Source organism: Corvus moneduloides, chromosome 18 (genome assembly GCF_009650955.1).
Source record: "Corvus moneduloides isolate bCorMon1 chromosome 18, bCorMon1.pri, whole genome shotgun sequence".
Lineage (NCBI taxonomy): Eukaryota > Metazoa > Chordata > Aves > Passeriformes > Corvidae > Corvus > Corvus moneduloides.
The window spans coordinates 6,092,374-6,115,606 of record NC_045493.1 but is presented as its reverse complement, the minus strand read 5'-3'; the positions used below and the strand labels follow the sequence as shown (position 1 = coordinate 6,115,606).

The following is a 23,233-nucleotide window of genomic DNA, read 5'->3' as shown; positions in this document are numbered from 1 at the left end:
ATATCTTCAGTAGAGTCTCTTTTTAAAACACACAAAAGGAAAAAATACATTCTTCATGTACATATGAAATACTGACCACATAGCAGGGACCATGTACAGTGCAAAGTATGAACACAGCTACACAGACATCACCACCTTGGATGATTATCAAGCTTTTTTCTACAGTAAAACTGGAACAAGTTAACATTTCTGTTTCCAAAGAGAAACCCATACCCTTCCCTTCCATGGCATTTTGTGGGATTGTGCAGGAAAGGGTTTAATTTACTTCTTAAAGATATTACAAAATCCTTGCATTGCATGAAAAAATATCAAACTCCTCAAGCTTTACCACTTTCACACATTCATAATCATAATACAATTTTTATTGTGATTGCAACCCAACTCCAAAAATCCAGGGAAAAACAGTAACATACATAACCTGGTATAGAGAAAGGAATGAATCAGAACTGATTGTTGCAATGTCCAGGAAACATGTACCCAACATGTACACACACATACACAGAGGGTGGAAGATAGCGAGGTGTGACAGAGCATCTCCTGTTTGTCACAAGTTTGGAGTGAGGGCACGGGGTTGCACATTTCACTTCGGCAGTGGATCTCTAGTGTCTAGTAGGGGATGTCATTCTGGTAGTACTGGATCATGTCGTATGTCCTACTCCTACAGAAGAAAAGCAAAGCCAGAGGTAAGTAAAAGTTTAAAAAAACACTGCACCCATTGTCAAGAAACATTCACCAGGATCCCACAGAGACAAAACATGAGTGAAGGAAATCAGCTGCTAATCAAAACTAGCCCTCCACTCTTTGAAGGCATTGTGAAGGCCCAGCTACTATTATGGACAGCACAAAACATCCTGCTCTTGTTTAAACTAGTGTAAACAAGTATTTCCACACTTCTCAGTGTGGCAACAGCATCAGCAGCTTGGATCCTGTGTTTGGATAAGCCACAAGGCACATCACACGGCACTTGCAGTTTGTTTTAGGAGAAGGAAATGCATAATGAATGAATCAAGATCATCAAGGCTGCATGGAGACAGAATTATGTGGAAATAAAAGTCACCTTAATTAAGGAAAATGCTAATAATGAAAATAAAAGTGCAGGGGAAATAACAGCATTAATAGCAGCATCTCAAATGAGTGACTGAGCAAACGAATCTCAGCTTGTTACAGATAACTCAATTATCCATGGGCAGAGCTTATTCAGGTCACAGATTAACCATGCCACAGGTAGAAAAGCTCAAGCTTGTCAAAACTAAGATGGCTCTGAGCATTCACATAGCAGTGTCACTGCCTTCAGCCCCCCCAATATTAATCTCTCATTCTGAGCAGGTGCACCAGCAAGCACTGGAACATCCATTTTAGTGGGGCTGTATCTGAGCCAGTGAGTGGTACTGGTCTCAAGCTGACCCCATATGGAACTACACAAGAGTTTGTATTAGGCTCTCCTATATGTCCCCCAAAGTCTGTATTATCTAGCATAATAAAACATGCACTTAAGATGTTTAACTATTACATTTATTTAGACTAACCAGCCTTGCTATTTGACCAGCCTGGACCTAAGTCTTCCTTCCCAGCACAAAACAGAGGAGATGCAGCACATTCAGAAAAAAAGTTGCTATCCTGCACTATCTGAATATCAACAATTCAAAAATTTTTGGTATCTGACTGATAAAACACTACTTTTCAGCTCTGCTCAAAGCCTGATGACCTTCCTTCAGCCATACGGAGAAGACATGCATAGATGCCAAACCTGTTGCTGAGGAAACAATTCTGGATGATCTTGATGATGAAAGTTGCAGCCTCCCGTTCAGTCATGTTGGGGCTGAACCTATGTCTATATGCAGAAAATCACAATAAAATAAGAGAAAATTAGTGAGTTTTCCTTTGAACATGGTACAAATGTGTCTTTGCACAAGCTCAGCCAGGTGTGATTTCACTTGCTGCAAGTACCTGGTTCTTGTGAGACCACTTCGTACAAATTACGTACCATTTCAATAAAAGCATTTTCCAGTTCACACATATTGCTGACTTACTTCAACAGCTTGATTGTCTGCCCTCGGAAACAGGGCAGCCCTGTATCCAACATCAGTGTAACCAGTGAGACCACAGCATCCATGTAAGGCCTAGAGAAAAAGAGGACAAAAACATCAGAGCACTCCTGCAGCCTTAGCAGGTAAAGCAGGCAAGCTGAGGAGTTCAACGAGCTGGATCACACCTTTTTCTGTAATTAAATCAACACAGAAAATCCTCTTACATTTGCTGGTGAAGCTACACCATTGCTTGCAATCTGTCACTTTAATTAAATGTCACTCCTTTATGTTGGACTGTCAGATACTCAGAATGCTGCAAGATGAAGTCTCGAGAAGGATTATGCAAAGTAATGCTTTAGCAAACAACATTTCTTTGGCATCAGAAAGGTGAAGCAGTGCACCAAAACAGTATAAAAGGCTGAAACCAGCAACACCACAGGAACATATTATCTTTTAATCTTAATTACCCTGTGTAGTTCTTTGCTACATCAGCCCAGCTTCCCTTCTCCTTCCTGTCCTCTTGCTCAGAACATTTATTATCTACCAAGCTATTATTCTGCTACTTGAGTGACACATTTGCCTTGCCACAAAAATTTTGTCCAGACTATTTCCCCCCAAGGAACCAAAATGGCCTTGACTCCAAGACAGTAGTTTCTTACTGTATTAACAGTGCACTAAATCGTGTGAGGAAATGTGTGAAACATCACAATTATAAATTGAAAATATAAAATTTTAAAATATAACATAAGAACAGAAAAAATACCACAAAGATAAGATGTAAAATAGCAGGATTATTACATTGTTTCAAAGTTTGCAAGAAATACCAGGACAGTCAACAGGCTCAGACTCCCTAAAAATCAACTTTGTTATTATTTATCTTCTCATCTGGTTTTGGGCATGCAAGAGCTTCCAGTTTGAGCAGCTAAGAATATCTTACCTGACTGCCAGATAGCCTCTGACACACATCTCCATAAACCATTTGAATGGCGTTGCCTCCATTTTCCCTCCCATTATCATCACCATCTCATCAGTCAGTTTAATGTCAGGCTCCCAGCCCAAGTTTCCACCAGGCGAGCTTTCAAACATGAATCCAAAATCTGTGCACAAAAGATAAACTGCCTCATAAACTTTGGGTTAATTGTGTGCTGTTAAAGCTGAAAGAAGCAAGAGAGGTGGATTACATGTATTAACACAGACATTTTAACTCCAACTGGAAAAAAGCTTTGGTGAAGTGTAAGAATACCAACAAAAGCATCATCACCATGACATGAGAATAGATGTAAGAATGGTGATATCAAATAAACTGCTGAAATATTTGTGCAGTTCCAGAAAAGCAAAGCTAAAGTAGAGGTTACAGCCTCACACAATGATATAAATTTACTTATCAAGTTTAATTCATAATTTAATAATAAATAATAATTTAATTCATAATTTAATCCTTGCAGTGATGAAAGGAATCGAAAGACACATTTCTATAATTACACACATACACGCATGTACCCAGGCATGAGTACATATACACGTGTCATCCATACATATGTGTATGGAACCTGACAAAACTTTGCAGAGCTGAACTTACACAGAAGCACCCAACGCAAATACACAACACTTAACAAGCATGAAAAACTTCCATGTATGTTTACAAACTGTGAAATCAGTATACAGATGGATATCAAAGGGGAAATGGCTTATTGTCTATTATCAGCAATACTTAACAGCAGAAAGTAACGGTAATAACTGATATTCAGAGATGCATACAACTGACCAATATGAATGATGTGTCCCTTTTTGTCCAGCATGATGTTGCCATTGTGCCTGTCTTTAATCTGGAGCAGGAACAGGAGCAGACTATAGGCAGCCATACTGCGGATAAAGTTATAGCGAGCCTGTACAAACAACAAGTTAAAACAAATCAGAACAACTTACAGACTTTCATAACTCTCCATCAGGAGATGAGACAGATGAACAAAGTTTTTTTTCTTTTTTCCATTCATGATTGGTTTGAAGTGATGTTCAGTGATATTCTCCATACATCTATAGCTGCAATTACTTCTTTAGCTAACGCACTAATTGCTAAAAATGGATTATCAGCATCAGGAACCAGAGTACAGCATTATAGTATTCATTATGCAATTATTTGTCATTATTTCTTATAACTAGAATGTTTTGCAGTTGATATTTTGCTGTGCTTGCCCACTGATATTTTACCTTCTGGAATGCAAGGGTAGACTCATCTCCATATTGCCTTGTAAAATAATCATACATCCCAAAGTCTGTCTGCCTGCCCAGCTGGTCACGGGATGTGCAGTCAGGAATGCACTCAATAACACCACACTGGAGGGAAAGAAGAGAAGCAGGTCTGTAAAGCATGCTCCCAAAATATATTTTGTTCATGGCTCTTGGCAGTCATACAGGTCCTCTGGGAAATGCGGGGAAGCCGCTTTATAGATCACCAAATACAGAATTTCTAGTTATTCATAAAAAAAGGTATATCCTCTTTTAGGATTTCCACGCAATGTAGGACAAGCTCTGTGACTTTCCACTGCTTTGCACAATGTAGTCCCAAAAATCAAACAACAAACATTTGCAAGCAGCAAAATTTCAGAGCCAAAGGCTTTAGAAAAGCAGGAAGCAGGAGAGGAAAGACTCTTTCTATTGCTGGTACTCCAAATATTTGGCAGAAGTGACGTGGACAGTACTTCCTTGTAGCATGGAATTTCATGTGTGCTGAAAGAATTTTTGCATTAGGAATGATTTTCTACAGCACTACAGTTAATTGTCCACTTACCCCAGGAGCTGTGGCCACTACTCTGTATGGAAACACAAAAAGATCCAGGCCTACCAGCTGAAATATGTTCTTGAAGAGATCAATGATTTGTAAGGCTAACATGTCCTGTCAGACAAGAAAAAAATTGCACAAATATTACAGGGGTTACAGGTCATAAACTGGATTATAAAAATGCTCTGAAGAACTCTGAAGTGCATATTCAGTAAAGCAGGTCTGCAGATGTGTGCTTGTGCATGCACTATGGGGGAAATCAAAAAGGGAACTGATAAATGCTGTGTGAGTGGGCAGCAAGCAACGCTGATGATTTAATTGCTGACCTAAGAACAAATTTCCTATCCCCCTTTGATAAAGGGCTACTTAATAACTCCAGGGATAATAACCAGCATTCCCTCTTAATCAATCAAACTTCAATGTACACGATCCCACCTCAGGAGCTACTGCTATGTTACCAATAGTTCAACTGAAAAATGAACTCTGCAAAAAAATTTTTAAGGCTTGGTAAACCTGTCTTGACAGAATGGCCTTTATTTCCGAACCAGAATTCTAGGGGTACGACTCAGTTCTCCCCCTCAGTCCATAACTCAGTTCCATAACAAAGTTCCAAAGAAAAATATTTCTATACTAAAATTATTTTCTTCTTATGCATTATCACCTACAAATCTGTCTCCTCTAAGTGCAAAGCCCGACCGCTTTTACCTGTCTGCAGTCATCGCCCACTTTAAAGATTGCTGCCTGCCAGCAGATTTTCTTACTGTCCTCATCCTCTTCTGCGCTTTCATCGATGGAGTCAGAGCGACAACGCAGACCTGCAACAAGTGAACAAAGCAAAACCCAGGCATGGACTTTAATTAGTAACTTTTTATCATGACAAGCCCTCTGCACTCAAACCCACAGCATTTCACTGCAGGTGCACTACAGATATTTCTGCCTTACAAGGTAATTATCATAAGATAGTTCCCTTTGTCTACTGGAAATAAAACACCTCAAACCAGTGTTCGTGATTTACCAGATAAATGCCTGCATTGCACTGAGTTAGTCAGCCAGAGACTGTCACAAAATGTCTTATTCTGAGAGAAAAACTGCCAAAACCTGGAGTTTGCCACTCTCTAGAAACCCAGAAAAGGCCATCAATTTCTACTTTAGTCTAAAGTAACTGTTATAATTTCTTCAAGAGCCCTATGTGGCTTGCTTCTTGGGAATTAAAAAAGGATTTAAGTTTTCTTCACTCTTCCTTTGATACAGTTTCTTTTCTCATCTGAACCACGGCAGATAAAGTTCAACATGGAAATAATTTTCTGCAGTGGTACAGGTCACTAAAAGCAAGAAATTTTAAAGGAATTGCTGACTCTTAATTAGTAGTATCAATGATTAAGTTGCAGTTACTAACCTTCTTTTTCAAGCTCACTGACTCCACATCGTTTCACTTTAAATTTGGCCAGATAGGGTGCTTTTGCTGCACTAAATTACAATAAAAACAAAGATGATGAGTGCAATTAGTCAAACAAAAATGTATAGAAAAATACCTGAATATCATTAACTTAACAAACATAAATAAATAAAAATACACACACACACACATATAAATACACACACATATTAAAAAATGAATATAAGAAGAACATGGTACCTCTGCATAGGAGTTCCTGATTTGTAATCAATATCCAGAACAATTGCTTCAGGATTGCTGGGCAAGTAACAGCCTGCAAAACAGAGCAGACAGCTGAGAACAAATCCACTGGCTAGTGAGACAATGCAAGCTGGACAATAACTGATGTCAGTGTCTACAACTTCAGTATGTAGTTCTGAATTAATGTTAGAGAGAAACTGGAGATTACAGTCTGTGAGCCATGAAGGATGTGGTATCCTTTGCACTAGTGAGAGATTGCCAGAAACTAGTAAAATACAGTTTTGAGCTAATACTGCAGAACCTGTACCACAGAAAGGTACAGAGAGGACATCTCTTACAACAGTCCCAGATTAGATGTGGCAGCAGTCCCAGTGCACTGGGGAGTGCCCTCAGCCACCAATACATGGTAGAAGGTCCTGTTAGAGATCAGGAAAAGCTTTCATCAAACTCCATTTCAAAGAGAAGATTCAGGCTGGGAAAACTTATGTTCAAGATTTGAAAGGATCCTCAGATAATGACATTTCAAGGGAATGCCTGATGGGAGACAGAATGAAAGGAACTGGACATGCTTCATTCTTGAGATAACAAAATTTCTCAAAAACGCCACGTCTTTTTTAAAAAGAAGGTGGTAGAAAGCAAATCCTTCCTCTTCAGACATACACTCTCACTTTTATCCATGATATGCATTATCTAAATTGCTTTTGGGTAAGTTTTGATGCACCATATAGGAATCATTGGATGGGCAAAAATATTTGATTTTTTTTTCAAGAGAGAAACAACTAAACTACAACAGAAGAACAGCCACCAGCACCAAAACTGAAATCTCTACAAGCTGCCACTCACAGGGATTTCAAGATTTGCTTGCAGAAAATAAATAGTCATGTTGAATGCAAAAGTCCACAGTTTTATACTACTAAATCACTTCTTACCAGGCTGCACTTTCACCTCAGACAGAGCACTCAAACAAGCTTTTTTTCTTTCATCTCCTTTAGGGAATGGCCTAGAAAGACAAATGATCTTTAATTTATCTGCATATTATGTATTACTCTATACACTAGCCTCAAATTTGTTTCAAACATACAAACAGAGCACAATTCCTGAAGTATAATACTTACTTGATAATGGCTGAAACATTGGTGATTTTATTGAAGAAATCAAACTCCCGTTGGTAGAACTCTTTGGCTGGGCCAGACAATGAGCCAGTTATCTCCTCCACTAACTGCTCCAGAAGTTCTCCAATGTCAGCTGCATGTGAAAAAAGGAAGCACCTGTGTCAGCAGCTTATTTCAGAAAGTGAAATGATATGGGTGATGGAAATAAGCACCTTTGGATAGTATTCACAAAAAGGTACTGAGGGAACCAGCACCGTGTTTCTCCTGATAACACTCTATCAAGCACTGATGCAGAATGGGCCCTACCTCTACAAATAAAAGAGAAAATCCCAGCTAAAAAGATTCTTCCTTACAAGAAAGAAGCAGGAAGGAGATTTAGTCTGGACTGAGAAAAGGAAAGTAGTCAAGTCAAGATTATATTTTAAAGTACTCACGATCTTTCTGATGTCCTTCTTCATCCAGGTAGATATTAGTTTTCATGTTCCAGATGAACTGGTGAGCCAAGAGCTGGGATTTGGAAGCTGCCCACAGGATGTATTCCCTAACGTAACCCATCTGCAACCATATGCAGACTAGTAAGGATCAAAGTTCATTACAACTCTCAGACTCAATATTACTGCTTCTAACAGATGTTCTTCAAACCCAGAAAGTGTTAAAGGGATGGAAAGAAGACCTCTGCACTCTCACTCACTCTGCTAAAAAGACATGAATGACAGTGTATTTTAATAGATAATGAACTGATCTAGACTGTTTTCAGCTTTGTTACTGACCTATTCTGTTACTCTAATCAGCCTTTCCTCACCTCTATGTAATTTTCCATCTGTTCTATTTGGATTTCAAATCTCTTTGAGCTCAGAGCATCTTCTAGTATGGGTAAAAAGCACAATACATAACAGGGGCGTTGGTCTTGCCTGGCATCACTACGTGCTCCTGTACTACCAGAAATCTACACAGTGTCATATGGACTGTACAGTTCGGTGGCAAGAACTGCATGTGCTGGCACAGTTCCACTGAAATTCTGGAAAGTAAGAAGACACTTATAAAGTTGAAGTGTCCAAGAAAATCACACTCCTTCCAGCAGCTGCATTTCCCTTTCCTTTACTCACAACTACTTTTGTAGTCTATAGGTGCTCCTGTGTTTGACTGATATTAACAGACAGGTGTCTGATGTTTTTGCTCTGCACTGCAGAGCTCTCAAAGAATAACTATACACAGTCACCTACACTATGGGATGGGAATATGTTCACCTGAAAATAAAGCACTGACCAGAGTTCACTGCCTCGCTGGCAGGTAAAATGATCTCACATTAATGAACTCTGAACTTGGTTGTCAAGCTTTACTTTGGCTTCTGCAAGATGAGGCTGAGATCTCATTTCATACACGTGATGGAGCACAAGACACCTCTGTATGTCTTCTTTGGTTAACTCCACAGCAAAATGGTTAAGGGTAATGATTTAATTTCATTACTGGTTGTCTCATGCAGACCTCCAAAAGCTTTATTCAAACAGAGTCCTCACCTGGGGCTTCCCATAACAAAATCTGTTTCCTGACAGATGAGCTAGTTTACCTATTCATAAAAGAGGTGTATCCAAAGCAAGCTAGCCTCTAGAGACAATAATTTTTCTTCTATGTATTAGATATAGGATAATAAGAAGCAGGATTAGATTATGCTTATTTTTGTTTTATTTACTGCTTTAAATCTTAAAGCTCCATTAAAAATCTGTTTTGTTCACATGCAGCTGATTCATAATCTCACCTTGTCATACCGCAGTGCCTGAACAATCTGTGGAATGTAGAATAAAATGGCATCCTGAAAGAGAAGGGATGGCAGGGTTTTACTGCTTTGTTTTGGCAGTCAGAAGGGAAGATGAGTCACATACACAGAGAAAAGCTCCTTTCAGTTAGGCGATAAACAAAATCCCACTGCCTTTTTATTTTAAACTACGTATACAACTCCCTCAAATCAAAGTACTATTCTGTTTAGTTACTCCCTTAAAAAATATAATTAATAATCATGTATTTCACAGTCCTAACAGAAGTCTCACAAGTGCTAAAAACCAGCTTTCTGCTGCCTTAAAAGAAACAACTTTGTCACTGACAAAAGATGCAAAAGAGATGATTTGAGAAGGGCAAACTGAAGAATTCAGCTTAGTGTCACTTACAACAACAAAGCTGCAAATATATGAGCCAGTTTTACATGGAACAATCAACTTCAAGTTTCCATCCCACTCTGTGCACATTCTGCCATGTGCTGCACCCATTTAGCACACCTCTCTCCAGGGCACTGAAATGAAGCCTGTGGCCACAATGACCAAGGCCATAACTTCCCCTGGAGTGTTAAGGATTTCTTGGAACTCTTCTTACCGGAGGGAAAGATCGCAGGACTTTAACTCCATACTGGGCTGTCAGAGGATGAGGTGGATACATGCTTGAGAAGTAGGACAGGCCAGTTGGTGGATCTGTGGGTGCCCAGCACAGAACATGGCTGAGCTCAGGTGCATCAGCATCAATCGTGTGCCAGGTAACCAGGTACTGAAAAAGCAGGCCAGACACATTAGGGCTTGTAGCACTCACTGATGTGTGGGTACTACACATCAGACAATAATGCTGTCATCTAGCTTCCTCCAGCAGGGCAAGTGAAATATGGGACATTTTCTTTTACAAAACCATGGCTGTTTTATCTAATGCATTTTTTCCATGGAAACCTAGCTGTTGGAATCACCTCTCAGAACACCAAATGAAGTTACTAAAAGCATAATCCAGGAGCTCTAGCACAGGGAGAAAGGATGAGTCATTTTGAAAGGGTCAAAAAAGGTTCAGTTTTCCTGCCATCTTTTTCACAGGTGATGTATAGAACACAGCTCTGACAAGACTGTCCCTCACAGGACTAAAGTGCTTCACTGCAGATCAGCATGATGAGCCTCCCTCACTTCCAGACCTTGGCCTTTTGATACACGGAAAAGGTTATGCTTGAAATAACTTCAGCAGCAGCACTCACCATGGCTTGGTCCAGTGATCTTTTCACTAATTATGCCAAAGAAATAGAAATGGTGGCTGTACTGCAAGTGACGGGTTTTGAGCCATTTTGTGTACAGTGAGAATACCCAGAAGCAAAAGGCACCTTTAGCTAACTGGCTACCTCCTCTTACTGCTGTGATTCTCCCCTCAGCACCCCATTTCCACAGCTGTTCTGTCATTCTGTCCTACCAGAAATATGGGTAGCACTAGAACAAACACTGGTAAGTCAAGACTGTATTTTCCAATATATCTGAATGAAATGGGCCTACTGGGGCCCTGTAACCATAAAAATGTTCACAGGTACCTTTATTGCCTCAGGAACATCACTAACAGCTCCCGGGTCCAACCGGACCAGACGGGTCACTTCTGTTCCAATAGCTTCAGTGTTCTTAAACCTAAGTATAACCAGGAATACAATAACATAATTAGAAAATTTTGATGGCTTCTTCTATTTATGTGAAGATGAGGGCAGCAAAAGGCAAAAAACCGTATGCTCAATAAACAAATACTCCAACTATGAAATAATGTACACCAACATGGTGTGGAAGAGGATTCTGAAACAACTGGTCCTCATCCAGTGCTTTTGTATAAACCAGTTGTATCCCAGCCCACTTCCACTAGTGGATTCTTGGCTGAAATATTCCATCTGGGATTCTACAGCAACCAGAGCACAAAACTCTACTTGGCAAAAACCATCACTGTCGTAAGGGGGAAAGAATTTCCTTTCCCTTCCATAGCCAACTATGCTAATTCTCCTGTAATACTTATTAAAGTGCAAGCCAATATCTAGCTAAAACACTGCACTGCTTAAATGCTATGCTTGCTAATGGGCTGAATGCTATTAAAAAACAAACCTGATTTCTTCTGAATCAAATGCTAAGTGCAACACTGGCAAAGAGCAGGTGGTAGGAAAGGCAGTTGGACTTCATTAGTGACTGAGCCAAATGAGTCTATTAAGTAATCTAGTTCTTTTCAGGGTCTCAAACAGCTGTGACAGTATGCAAGAGGCTGCAACCAGCAGCAAGTGCTATCAGTACTTACTGTAAATACTCACTCAACTTCTAAGGCAGCAGTAATTGTATCAGTTGTTTCTTTTGAAATATCTCACCTGGTAGGCAGCTGCACAGCAAGATGAGGAGAAATGCTCCAAGCCAGATTTACATTATCCTTCCACTGCTTCTCACTAAGACTGATGTATTTAGACCTCCAGTTTGCTACACTGCTCTCTCCAGTTTGATCCAACTCTAGCTCAGGGGAAGACAGTGGATTGTACCATGTGATCAAGCGTTCAATCTCAGTAGCCTGAGGGAAACAGGAAATACAAGGGTTTTCTGGAAGAAGCAAAACACTCCCAATCTCATTCTTTAGTTGATATATCCAGGGTCTTAGAAATTTATGCAGTTTTCCCATCCTTCTGATGACTCACCAGCAGTGAGAGCAGTAATGTCCTGCGCTTCATGTAGTACTTGTGCAGCTGTGTCCCCCTGTTTGTCTTCTTGGACATTCCTGGAGAAAAGGATAAAAAAAGTTTTCAGTGGCTTTTGTTCAGTTAAGTTAAACTGTATTTTCAAACTGTCCACACCTGGAAACATTAACACAGAAGAACTGAGTAACCACAGGACACCTCTAACTTAGATCAGAGTGGCAGCAGAAGTCAGCACCGCAGCCACTCATTGTGAGTACAACAGGCTACAGGGATATATCATTGCAGCCAGCAGTGCACTGACTTTAGGAACACGACAGTCAACTAAAAAGGAAGAGCATGTAGTTTTAAAACTGTACAAAAACACAGTCCACGATCTAATGTCACTCTGCTGTCCCCAAAAAGCACTAGAGGCATGTTTACACAAAGCAAGAAATTTCTTTACAGGAGTTCAATGCATCTTGACCTCCTCCAGTCTTATTTCTCCTGCACTACAGAATTGAACATTCTATCAAAAAGCTAAGGTGATTTCAGAACTTTCCTGCTTGTTACCAGTGAGATTTTTTTCTGCCTTCTTTTTTCAGAGTTTGGCACTGGTAATTAAATACCCTGCCAGAATACGAGCCTAATGTTAAAGGTAAATATTTTCTTTAAATATCTGAACATAAACTATGCCATAAAATTGGCAGTAATGAGCTGGTTACAATCAAAAATATACCTGACTTTTTAGATATAGTTGACATGCCACTGGACAAAGGGTAAGTATTTATCCATCCTTGTGTAGCCTGTTGCCGAGATCCAACATTGATATCCAGGTTGCTCCTGGTGTCTTGATTATCTAAGAATAGAGCACAAATCTGATGTAGAATCCAATCAAAGAAACCAGAAGCTTTTAAAACAGCTCTTAAAGGAACTCACCAGGTGGCACAAGTTGGCTGGCAGTCAGATACTTCTTGTCTGAGAACATTGCTGTCCAAAACTTGATCAATACAGTAATATCCTCACGGAGCCTCTTTTCCCCTTGTGTAGGGAACTTTGAAGGACAACTTGAAGAAATCACACAAATAATGCGATGTTGAGTGCCTTAGGGGGAAAAAACTCCCAGCAGTCAAAAACCCTCACCAACCTAATCAAGTAATATTTTTTATTCTGACTGAAATCTACAAGGATGAGACCACACATCACTGCATTTTATCCTCATGGCTTTATTATGTCTGACTGAAGAGTACAAACTTCCAATTACAACTGAAAATTAAGGCAGCACTCTGTCAGCATACTGGATTCATTTGAAAGTTAATATTAGGACTGACTGACCTCCTCACATTCAGACATTCCTATCAATTAAATTTTCTTTTGCGCCTGTATCAAATGTTGAAATAATCAGATTCAGTGTGGCCGTATTTTCAAAACAATGAAACTGTATTTCAGCCACATACACTCTAAGAGCAGTTCTTTAAACCTTATAAATCTAGATACAATTTTGAGCACTGAATAAACTTCAAAATAAGGAAAAATGGAAAAGAACAGAAACATTCCTGCTTTTTAAACCACACATAAAATCTGAAACTAATATCTAAGCCTCTTTGAGACAGTGTATGAACGATACTAAAGCACAAGACAAGTTTCGGTTAAAGTGGGTAAAAAAAGGAAAGGAAGAAAAATCACTAGAAGAGAAAGACAGCTGCTACTTTGAAGTATCACTGAAGGTTCAGGAAAAACACAACCACATTTTCAGCGAGTCGTTTCAAATAAAGGAGTACCTGAAATAATCAAAGGCAGTTGAATAAATCTTTTCTCTCAAAACATTTCGGATAGTTGCATTTGGAACCACATCAGCATGCAGCAAAGACAAACCCAGGGTCAGCAACCTAATAAGCAAAATAGAGAATGGAAATGTTGGCTCTCCCAAAATGGTGACCAATACACCACCATGCAAACCACAGCTACAGCTGTAACTGTAGCCTGAGAAGTGTCTGTTTCAGAGCTCCTGGCAATCTGCTCACATTATCAGTCTATTCCCAAAGCTGTGACTGCTGAACCACAGAAAGTGAAAGCCTTCAAGTCACAACAGGTGGAAATAACTGATGAAGCAAAGACTAGATCCATGATGTGGGCAATTCACTATATGAAATCATCCCACGAAATTTCCTGAAACACCAAAAGATTATTTTCAAGCTGAAGCGATCAACTTCTGCTTTGAAAACAGAGCTTAGACCACATCATTGCAGGCTTTTAAAGCAATCTTCATTACTTGAAGCCAAGGACAAGTTAAACATGAAGTGTTTAGTTGTTTTCTTCCATCTCCCTATAACCTTATTTCTTCTCCCTATAATCTTATTTCTTATTTCTGTGATTCCACCAAGGAAAAACCCAAAAGCACTCACTTAAATCTGGGCCCAATGGCTGCCACGTGCCGATTCAAGCTGCCTTTCGCTCCGCCGATGTTCAGGGACAGGGACCGCTGGAGCAGGCTGGAGAAGATCTCGATTTGGTCAGAACTGCAGTATTTGGCTATTTCAAACCTCTGCACCAAAAACTGAGAAAAAGAGACAGACATACCATGCCTCCTTTGACCTTTTTGAATTCCAAACCTCACCACCAGACTTCTCTGTTTCAAACACCTTTCTCCCCCTCAATGATTATGCTCATCTAAACAGAGTGTGTCTCGTGGCTGTGAGCACATGACTCCAGTCCTTTCCCAAATCACAGGAAGTGCAGACTGCCACAGGTGAGACATTCCAGAAGAAATACACACCTCTATCCAGATGTAATGTGGGGTCACCTCTGGTGGACAGGGCCTTGGCTGGCTCTCCTCCGAGGCTGCTAATGGATCTGCTTCTTTCTGCTCTGCAGAAAATAGCCCAACTTTCTGCTCCACTGTCATTTGCCAGGCTCCTGCCATTTCCCGCATGAACTGCAGAAAGGAAGGTGACAGTGCTTCTTGTTTCAAGAGCATCTTCTTATATGGAAAACACAATCTTTCCCCACAGCACACACAAGAACCTACTACAACAATTAAAATTCACTGCAGTGCTGACGGAGAGGCAGACAAGTCTATACATCCCACCTGAAAGAAAATGCTTCTTTCACTTCCTAAATTACAAAAAGAAGAGAGACTCCCCCAGAATCTTAGCTAGTAACAGAAAGACTAAAGGCAGCAGTAGCCAGGCACTGCATTTTGTTGAGGAGACTTTGTTGACTGAATTGTCAGATTAGCCCATGCCATCCATCCTCCTGCTCTACTAAAGGTTGCTACCTCTCACACAAGCCCAGCAGAGACAAGCACATGCCAGGTACCCATGACCTGCAGGACACGTTTGGCCCCTGAGAACACTGAGCACACCCTAGCTGATCAAGCACAACATAAAGATGGTACATAATTCAGTTTTGCTGATCCTGCTCTTAGGAGCAGCATCCTCTGTACCAAGGGGGCCAAGCAACCATGGGTGTTTCTCTGTTCTCCTCAACAAGATACAAAGACATTTGCCCAAATGCCCAATGGAAAAAAATGACCTTGATGCTCAAGAAATTAACCACTGAAACCTGCACATAAACTCAACTAAGTAAATTCAGATGGGTGATTATCTCCAGCAAGTGAAACACTTGGTGCTCCCTAAGCAAAGCAATTACCAGAGGCCGCTTTCTCAGCTATGTGAACTGTCACTACACCATGCTGAGTTGCTTTATTACTATTACATTGATCCTAATCTCACAAAATACAACTGGTTTAGCCTGCTACAGGATTAGGACACTTGCGAGCCTATGTTTTTATGTAATAGTGCAATACCAGATACCAGAGCCTGATTAATGAGCAGGGACACTGATTTCTCTTTGTTTTAAAACACCATTCTGTAGTTTTTGATAGTATAGAGTCATTCATTAACAGCTCAGGCCTCTCATCATCAAAGTAAATTCTATAGCTGAGATTCTAACAGGTTTCTTTTGCTGTAATGCTCATGCTCTTGAGAAAGATCTGCTTCCCATAGTCCACCTCGTGAGGGTGCTCAGACTTCCAACAATACAGGAACAGAGACTTCCTGGCAGGCTGAAGTGATTGACAGTGCATTTAAACACCCTTGAGACAGATTCGCATTATCTGTGAATCTCTCAAAATCTTCTCTCTTCCCCCTCGCAGGGGCAGAGAACGAGTAGTTAAATCGCTTCCTACCGGCACTTCGATTCCATTCTTGGCAGCAAGCAGCCACTCCCAGCAAGCAATTGCTGTTTCCATGCCATGTTCGTTGAACATTCGCAGGGGTCCCCAACACAGATGATGAAGGAGCTGGGGATCACAGTCTGAAAATAAACATTCACACAGATTTCTCCAACAGAACAACTGCTTTCCACATCAGCATGACATTGGTGTGCACCGTAGGTAATAATCAGCTCCTAATAATAAATAGCTTCTAGTTTAAGGAGGCTTTTCCCCAATATAGGCCTAATTGAAAAAATTCAAAACACAGTTTTGCTTCAAGTTGATGCATACTGGGTTGGTATATGGATAGTTTTTGTAGTTTGTTTTTCTTGGCATTCACTGTCAGAAAGCAGAACTCCCATTTGGTTTTCATTACCTTTGCTGCTTATTAGCAGTGCAGTCAACTTAAACATGGCCTGGGTGTAGAATTCAGTATTGCTTGATTCAAGAGCAGCATTCAGCTCTTTGACCATCAGTTTATTCAGGTCAGATGTTCGTCCTGTGGCATTTGAGAACTGAATCATTCCAGAAACCTGTAAAATTTAAGGGGGTTTTCAACAGAGAACAGTATTTTCAGGAATCCAGTTTAGTATTGGTCATGTGCTGAGTAGGGAGCTCCACAAACAGAGGCATCTTTTGTTACTACTTTACCAAATCTTTAGCTTTATCTGCAATCTAATCTGTAGCTTTATCTAATCTTTAGCTTTATCTGCAAGACCAACAGTAAAATGATCTGTTTAATAACCTAGGAAAATTATACTCTTTATCCTGAAGGGATTTAGAGACTATGCTTCATGTAACATAGACCCATATACCAGTATAGGCTGGAAGGACATCATCCCCTGAGAAGTGATGCCAGAGCTTGTGGACACCCCACATTCATGAGAAATCCTGTACTTACCTCTCCTGCATAACGGTTGCGCAAGTTAAGAGAAGCCATGAAGTTGGAGTAGTCCTTCTTCACACAAGTTGGTCTTTCAGTTAGCTGGGTTGCCTGTGACCAGACCACAAGGTGTTTATACTCTTCATATCAAACCACTTGTCCCTCTATCTTTGTATTCCTTCACATATGTTTTAAATTTCCTTATGCTTATAATCAGAGTAGTATCAGGACTGTTATGTACAACAGCACCAGGACTGATAAAAATCAAATAAGGAGTATGTGTATCTTTTCCATGGATACAGGATCATAGAATATACTGAGTTAGAAGGGACCTACAGGAATCATTGAGTCTAACTCCTGCACAGGACAAACCCAACAATCACACCACACCATTGAGAGCATTGTCCAAGCACTTCTTGAGCTCTGTCAGGCTTGGTGCAGTAACCACTTCCCAGGGGAACCTGTCCCCGTGCCCAGCTACCCTCTGAATGAAGAACCTTTTCCTAATACCCAACCTTAAACCTCCACCGATTCAGCTTCATGCCATTGCCTCGAGTCCTATCTCTGGTCACCAGAGGAGATCAGTGCCGGCACTCTGCTGCCCCTTGTGAGCAAGTTGCAGGCAGCAATGAAGCCTCTCCTCAGCCCTCTAATTTGTCAAGGTCTCTCTGCAGGTGCACAAAGGAACAAACAATACTCACGCCCAGAGTGGTGTTCTGCCTGTTGTAGCCTGCAAAGTGCAAAACGCTCTCCGTAGCCATGGCCAGTCCAGTGTGCTGGGACAACCCCGATACCCAGTTCTGATGTTTGTTTAGGTACTCCTGAAAAAAAAAACCCCAAACCCCAAAATACTTGATTATCTTCAGAACAAGGCAGCTCATAAGCAAACTATGCTTACAAAAACATAAGCAATGCAAAAGCTCATCACTGCAAACTATGGGAAACTTAAACTATACACATACATGACAAAAGACTGTCCCTACTCATCTCTTTCAGGCATTGCTCCCCTGGCAATAAGATTTTCTGAATGTCCTCCTAAATACACAAAGACTCCTTCTGTATTGAAAATGAATGAAGTTATCAACATAAATGCTTGAAGGCTGAGATCTTTCTTAAAAGAATCACTTCTGACAAAAAAACCTTATGAGATGAACTGTTTTGGACTATATGGAAGAAAGGAATATAATTAGTTGTCCTTTCGCACAAGGATAGAAACCCTTGAGACTCTTTTTTTAGGAAAGGAAATACAAACTTCAGGTAGATTTGCAGTGTCCAGTATCTGCAAAAATCCAATTCTCACAGAAGCAGGCCCATTACCTGTAGATGAGATTTTGTAACAGAGGGAGCCCATTTCATTGCCTCTTGCAGAATCATCCCACAACGTGCAGCGAAGTCCTTGACTATACTCTAGAACAAAAAGCATCAACACAATCAGTAAAATACAGGACATTTAGCATGAGGCACTAGTTTTAATGGTGTAGTAAGTAACATAGGGAGCAAGACAATTGCAGCAACATGACACAGTTAAAATCTTCTGTAACAGTTAAATGTGACCTTGATTAGAAAAGAACTGTCACACTTTAAGTCAAGTAAAATAGTAAAATTCAGAAAAACATAAATACCGAGTGTCATATCCTATTAGAAAAATCTCACCTAGGGAAGTATTTTTAAAAAATGACCATTCAGAGCAGCTCACTAATTTATCTCCAAGCTATGAAATGAGGTATTATTTCATTCTTTGATAAATCACGGAAGGCCACCCACCTCTCTGGCTTCATGCGTGTCAGGGACTGTTATTCTGTATGGAGCATCAGGAATGTCATAGTATGGTTGGTCCTTGTGAATGTCCTAAACAGAAACAATTATCAGCTCTCAGGCAAAATTCATCATCACTTGACATTAACACTACAAGTACCAAACCTATTTGTTAGCCTTTGCTCCCCAAGTCAATTTGAACAGCTCTAGAAGAAACTGTTTGTATTCCAGTTTTTAGAATAAATAATTTCAAAAATTCAAAGCACTCTCCTCAACATTTAGTACAAAAATAAAACTCTATAAAGCATTTTCTTCTTCAAAAATTCTAGCATGTAATAGATTCAAGAAATATGGATACACATACACAGACTGGAGAGAATACAATCTAAAAACCATCAGTTATAGAAGACCAAACAAACCACAAACCAGAAAAACACCACCGAATTTTTATTTCAAATGAGACATTTCAACAATTATAAACCACATCTGACAACAACTTTTTAGCACTAGTTTTGCTACTTATGAAATAGGGTTGTGAAGATAGTTCTTGCTTCACTGAATTTAAAATTAAGATTTTATCAATCTTAGGAAAACCAAATTACAAACTCAATTAAGTATCAAATAAATGCAGAACAAAGCAAAAAGGAAAAAAAAAGTTCCAGGAAAGAAAAAGTACTTACTGCACTAAGAGACAGAGACAATGTCTGCAGAATATCTAGCATAGTCTTCAGCACAGTTCCACTCCACAGCAAGTGAGGAAATCTAGAGCAAGACAGAATTCAGAAACACAATAACCAGGGAGAGCTGAGGAAGGACATTATTTTATCAAGGGAGCTAATCAAACAGCCCGTTTTATACGCCCCTAGGTAAGCTCACACTCAACAGAAGCCACAAAGCCTGCCATGGCTCATGGCTTAATCCAGAGCCAAAAGATGAGGAGAGCTATTTCATAGGAGCTGAGATTGCATTTCTATCATGGGCACTTTGCTTTGCTCCACCCATGGGAATACTAAGCCAACATACATTTTAACCCATTTTAAGTTTCAGAGCTCAGGCTAAAAATACTACTGACTGTTATTTTTCAAGGAGATGTTTCAGCAGAAGTAGCAGCCAAGATCCACTTGACCAGTGTCACCAAGTGCCTAAGGAACCACTAAATAGTCACTGTGAAAAGAGAAACATGAAATCTGTACTCACTTGTCTACCAGTCCAGATAAGTATTTGTCCGCAACTCTCCTGATTCTCTTGTGAATGTGGTTGAAATTCACCAGCAAGAACTGAGCATGTCTCTCCAGCTCTTCTTCATTCTCCTTAGTTTTAGGCTAAAAAACATGCCAAAGTATGAGGCTCTTAAAGGAAAAGACAAACTCACTTTCATAAACTGAAATGAGAACTTTAATACAAATTCCAAGTTTTAGTTTCCAGGTTACCTACTTTATCAGCCATCATTGACAGGAAAGCTTCAAACACCTTATCAGCAACAGCTATCACACACTGCATCATGCCTGAGGAATGGAGAGAAGTGACAGGTTTGATTGTCAAAACCACATTTGTTTTATAAACCATGCTTAACAGTTAAAAAGTGTTTATGTTTACTCAGCCAATACTGAACCTGTTTCAAAACAAAACCAGTGTTCTTGGCAAGAATAAAGCAGGAGCAATCTGGTGAACATGATTCATTTTGTTATATAGCTGCTTGATTTGTTTCTGCTTTGCAGGCCTGACGATAATTTCCTCAAATCTCAAGTTGAAAGAAAACCTTGGCAGGTAAATCTTACCAGATTTGTCTTTTTGAATTGCTTTATCTTCGAAATAGCAAAACATAACTTGGAAGCGATCTTGATCAGTTGAACGCAGCACCCTAGGGAAGGAGAGTTTTGTAAGCTGGGGTGTTTTGGGGTTTTTTATTTCAGGTTTTGTTTGGTTTAGATTACGTTTCTTTCAGGGATTTATTGACTGTTTTGTTTCAGGGGTTTTTTTGCTGTTTCATCAGTGAAAAGAAGTAAATATCTATACATATACCTCATATACTCTAGGCGGTAAACAGAAAGGAGATAGGTAGACATGGCAAAGTCCAACTTATTGATCAATGCTGACACTTCTGGAGGAGGATCCAAGAGATTGATTATGGTACTCCGTAATTCATTTAATTCAGCCTAGAGATGAATACATGAAGTTATCTTAAGTGGGAGTCCTGTATTTGCTTGTGTCCTCAAACATGCATTCAGCTATTACTCTGTTAACGTTTCAACCTTCACAGATATGTCAGAGGATGCTTCTGCCTGCAGACTCAAACCAACCTCCCCTGAATCAGCAAGTCACAATGCTTCAAATACAGAACAGAATTACATCTGGAATCAAGCTCCTGGCAGAAATAACTGCTAATTTCCATGCAGTTATACCAATGAAGAAATACAATTCCTACACTAAATGCATAAAAGTTCAACCAACATCAGCACTACCCAGCTCCTGAAATTTCATGGACAACTTGTTGTGCCAGTCTTTGGTGCCACAGAACTATGTATCAAGGCACAATGCAGATTTCTGTATTATTTGGGAGCCAAAGAGATTTCATAAGCCAAAAAGAGCCCTTGGGCAAAATCTGTCCTGCTAAATCTATCCTACAAACACGAAGGAGAGAGAATACCAGTATCAAGCCAGAGTAAATTTAACACTTCTTTGAAAGACTGAATGTATTGTTTCCTTTCAAACTTTGTTGATTTTCTTTTTTTAAACAATGGAAGTTTTGTCGGCTACAAAATGGATGAAAAAGTACTAAGAGGCTTCCATCTCCACAAAGACTTGGTTTCTACACCTAATTAAGGTGGTGTAGCTTCCCCCCATAACACTTATATTAACGCTACATAAAACTGACTTCAAGTCACTTATGCATCCTGCTGTCAGAAGAATAGTGTAAAACAGCTGCTTTCCACTAATAGGAGGCAGGTTAAAGGGGTGTCGTGCTATTTCAATATATCACAGATATCATGTCATTTAACACTGGCAGACATTATGGAAGGAGCTAATAGAAGAAATGAATTCCTACAGAAGTCACGGTGTCATTCTTCATGGCAGAATTGTACTGCAGAACAGATCGAAGCGGCTCTTTGCTGGGAAATGTGAGTAATGGAGACTTGGTGGCAATTTCACACACACCTTCATACCATTCTTCTGGCCAAAGACCTGGAACAGAAGTAGAAAGAGGAAGGTGGAATGAGGCATTATAAAAAAATAAGTTTCACAGAGTTACTCGCATTACCAAGCTTTGCACTACTTCCTAGAGCAGATTTTTCATGCTCTTAAGCACAGACACTCAAAACACATGATCCATGTTCCAAATTTAGTATGTTTAGGTGAAGTTTCTCATTGGATAAGAAGTTTCTACTTAATTACCATTGTACTCCATGTGTCTGATCTTCCATTTCAGGAACCTGGCTATCAAAACTTATAACTAAGACTATTAACTTAGGAATAAAACTAAGTACAAGTTGTACTATGCTGCATCTGATAACAAACCTGCAAAGATTTAAAGAAATCCTACCAGAGAACTGTCATGTAAGCTGTTTGCTTTGAAGTGTCTTTATGCCTGTAATTTTTCTTCCAGCTACTGTGAATAACTTCCATATAGTTGTATTTACATTCATCAAAAGGCAACGCTGTCCTCTTAGAATGTCCAGTACCTGATCCTTCCACAGCAAATCCCATCAGCACCGAATACAGCCAGAAATCGCGGAACAGCTTCTGCAGCCTGGGTTTGGCCTCCTTGATGGGTGGCAAGCGTCTAGTGAGCTACCAAAGAAATAAAAATTAACATTTGAAAATGGTGGGAGTTAGAATAACTTAATTCCACACTAAGGAATCAATTCATGCACCTTCTTTACTATGATTTACAAAGGTAATATTCTTTGTCACCTATGAAAACTAGTATTATACTGCTATTGTTACATTGAAGGAATTAAGTTCGTTTTTGAAAGCTGAAAGGCTAACTTTTTGAGATGCCTGAAGTAAGAATTTCCTTTGTTTTACACAGGAATAACGCCATGCTGATACAGTAACCTCTAAGGAGAATACATAATATTAGTATACTATCCACTGCAGGGAGGAAGAAACCACGTGATCCTTTAAATTGTGCTGAAGACAATGCCATGCAGCTTTGCTTCAGTGTAAAGGAACTCCAAACTAAATAAATATTAGTCAAAAATGCTTCTGGTTGCTATTGTTTATTAGCTTTGTGGAAATACACTGAGGCACCAATTGGGGATCTTTCATTGTTTGCACCCACGCACAGAATGACATCAGTTCTGAAGAATTTACTATCTAAACAAGCAAGTAAAAGAGCATTATTTTCAACACATTTATTAAAATTCTCTGATACTTTTTGCACAAACAGCTGCTACCACCGGAA

General features: G+C 39.7%; 1 protein-coding gene across 3 annotated transcripts in view; it reads right to left on the bottom strand.

Annotated features, from left to right (window-relative positions):
• Nucleotides 1-344: 344 nt before the first annotated feature.
• PI4KA (phosphatidylinositol 4-kinase alpha) overlaps nt 345-23,233 on the bottom strand; it is a 54,339-nt gene continuing 31,450 nt past the window's right edge. For all 3 annotated transcript variants that reach the window (XM_032128296.1, XM_032128298.1, XM_032128297.1), the window contains 36 exons: nt 22,509-22,617; nt 21,875-22,011; nt 20,851-20,984; nt 20,607-20,689; nt 20,263-20,333; nt 20,026-20,150; nt 19,509-19,590; nt 18,838-18,921; nt 18,391-18,480; nt 17,775-17,894; nt 17,092-17,184; nt 16,567-16,723; nt 16,164-16,291; nt 14,751-14,909; nt 14,380-14,531; nt 13,756-13,863; nt 12,914-13,041; nt 12,714-12,833; nt 11,999-12,078; nt 11,681-11,874; nt 10,877-10,967; nt 9,919-10,086; nt 9,311-9,364; nt 7,989-8,109; nt 7,558-7,687; nt 7,372-7,442; nt 6,443-6,515; nt 6,203-6,273; nt 5,512-5,621; nt 4,816-4,920; nt 4,236-4,361; nt 3,793-3,913; nt 2,965-3,124; nt 2,031-2,120; nt 1,748-1,831; nt 345-658 (listed from right to left, as the gene is read on the bottom strand). In XM_032128296.1, the coding sequence (XP_031984187.1) occupies nt 607-658; nt 1,748-1,831; nt 2,031-2,120; nt 2,965-3,124; nt 3,793-3,913; nt 4,236-4,361; nt 4,816-4,920; nt 5,512-5,621; nt 6,203-6,273; nt 6,443-6,515; nt 7,372-7,442; nt 7,558-7,687; nt 7,989-8,109; nt 9,311-9,364; nt 9,919-10,086; nt 10,877-10,967; nt 11,681-11,874; nt 11,999-12,078; nt 12,714-12,833; nt 12,914-13,041; nt 13,756-13,863; nt 14,380-14,531; nt 14,751-14,909; nt 16,164-16,291; nt 16,567-16,723; nt 17,092-17,184; nt 17,775-17,894; nt 18,391-18,480; nt 18,838-18,921; nt 19,509-19,590; nt 20,026-20,150; nt 20,263-20,333; nt 20,607-20,689; nt 20,851-20,984; nt 21,875-22,011; nt 22,509-22,617 (3,981 nt within the window). In that variant the 3' untranslated portion in view covers nt 345-606. The remainder of the gene's footprint in view (nt 659-1,747; nt 1,832-2,030; nt 2,121-2,964; nt 3,125-3,792; nt 3,914-4,235; nt 4,362-4,815; nt 4,921-5,511; nt 5,622-6,202; nt 6,274-6,442; nt 6,516-7,371; nt 7,443-7,557; nt 7,688-7,988; nt 8,110-9,310; nt 9,365-9,918; nt 10,087-10,876; nt 10,968-11,680; nt 11,875-11,998; nt 12,079-12,713; nt 12,834-12,913; nt 13,042-13,755; nt 13,864-14,379; nt 14,532-14,750; nt 14,910-16,163; nt 16,292-16,566; nt 16,724-17,091; nt 17,185-17,774; nt 17,895-18,390; nt 18,481-18,837; nt 18,922-19,508; nt 19,591-20,025; nt 20,151-20,262; nt 20,334-20,606; nt 20,690-20,850; nt 20,985-21,874; nt 22,012-22,508; nt 22,618-23,233) is intronic.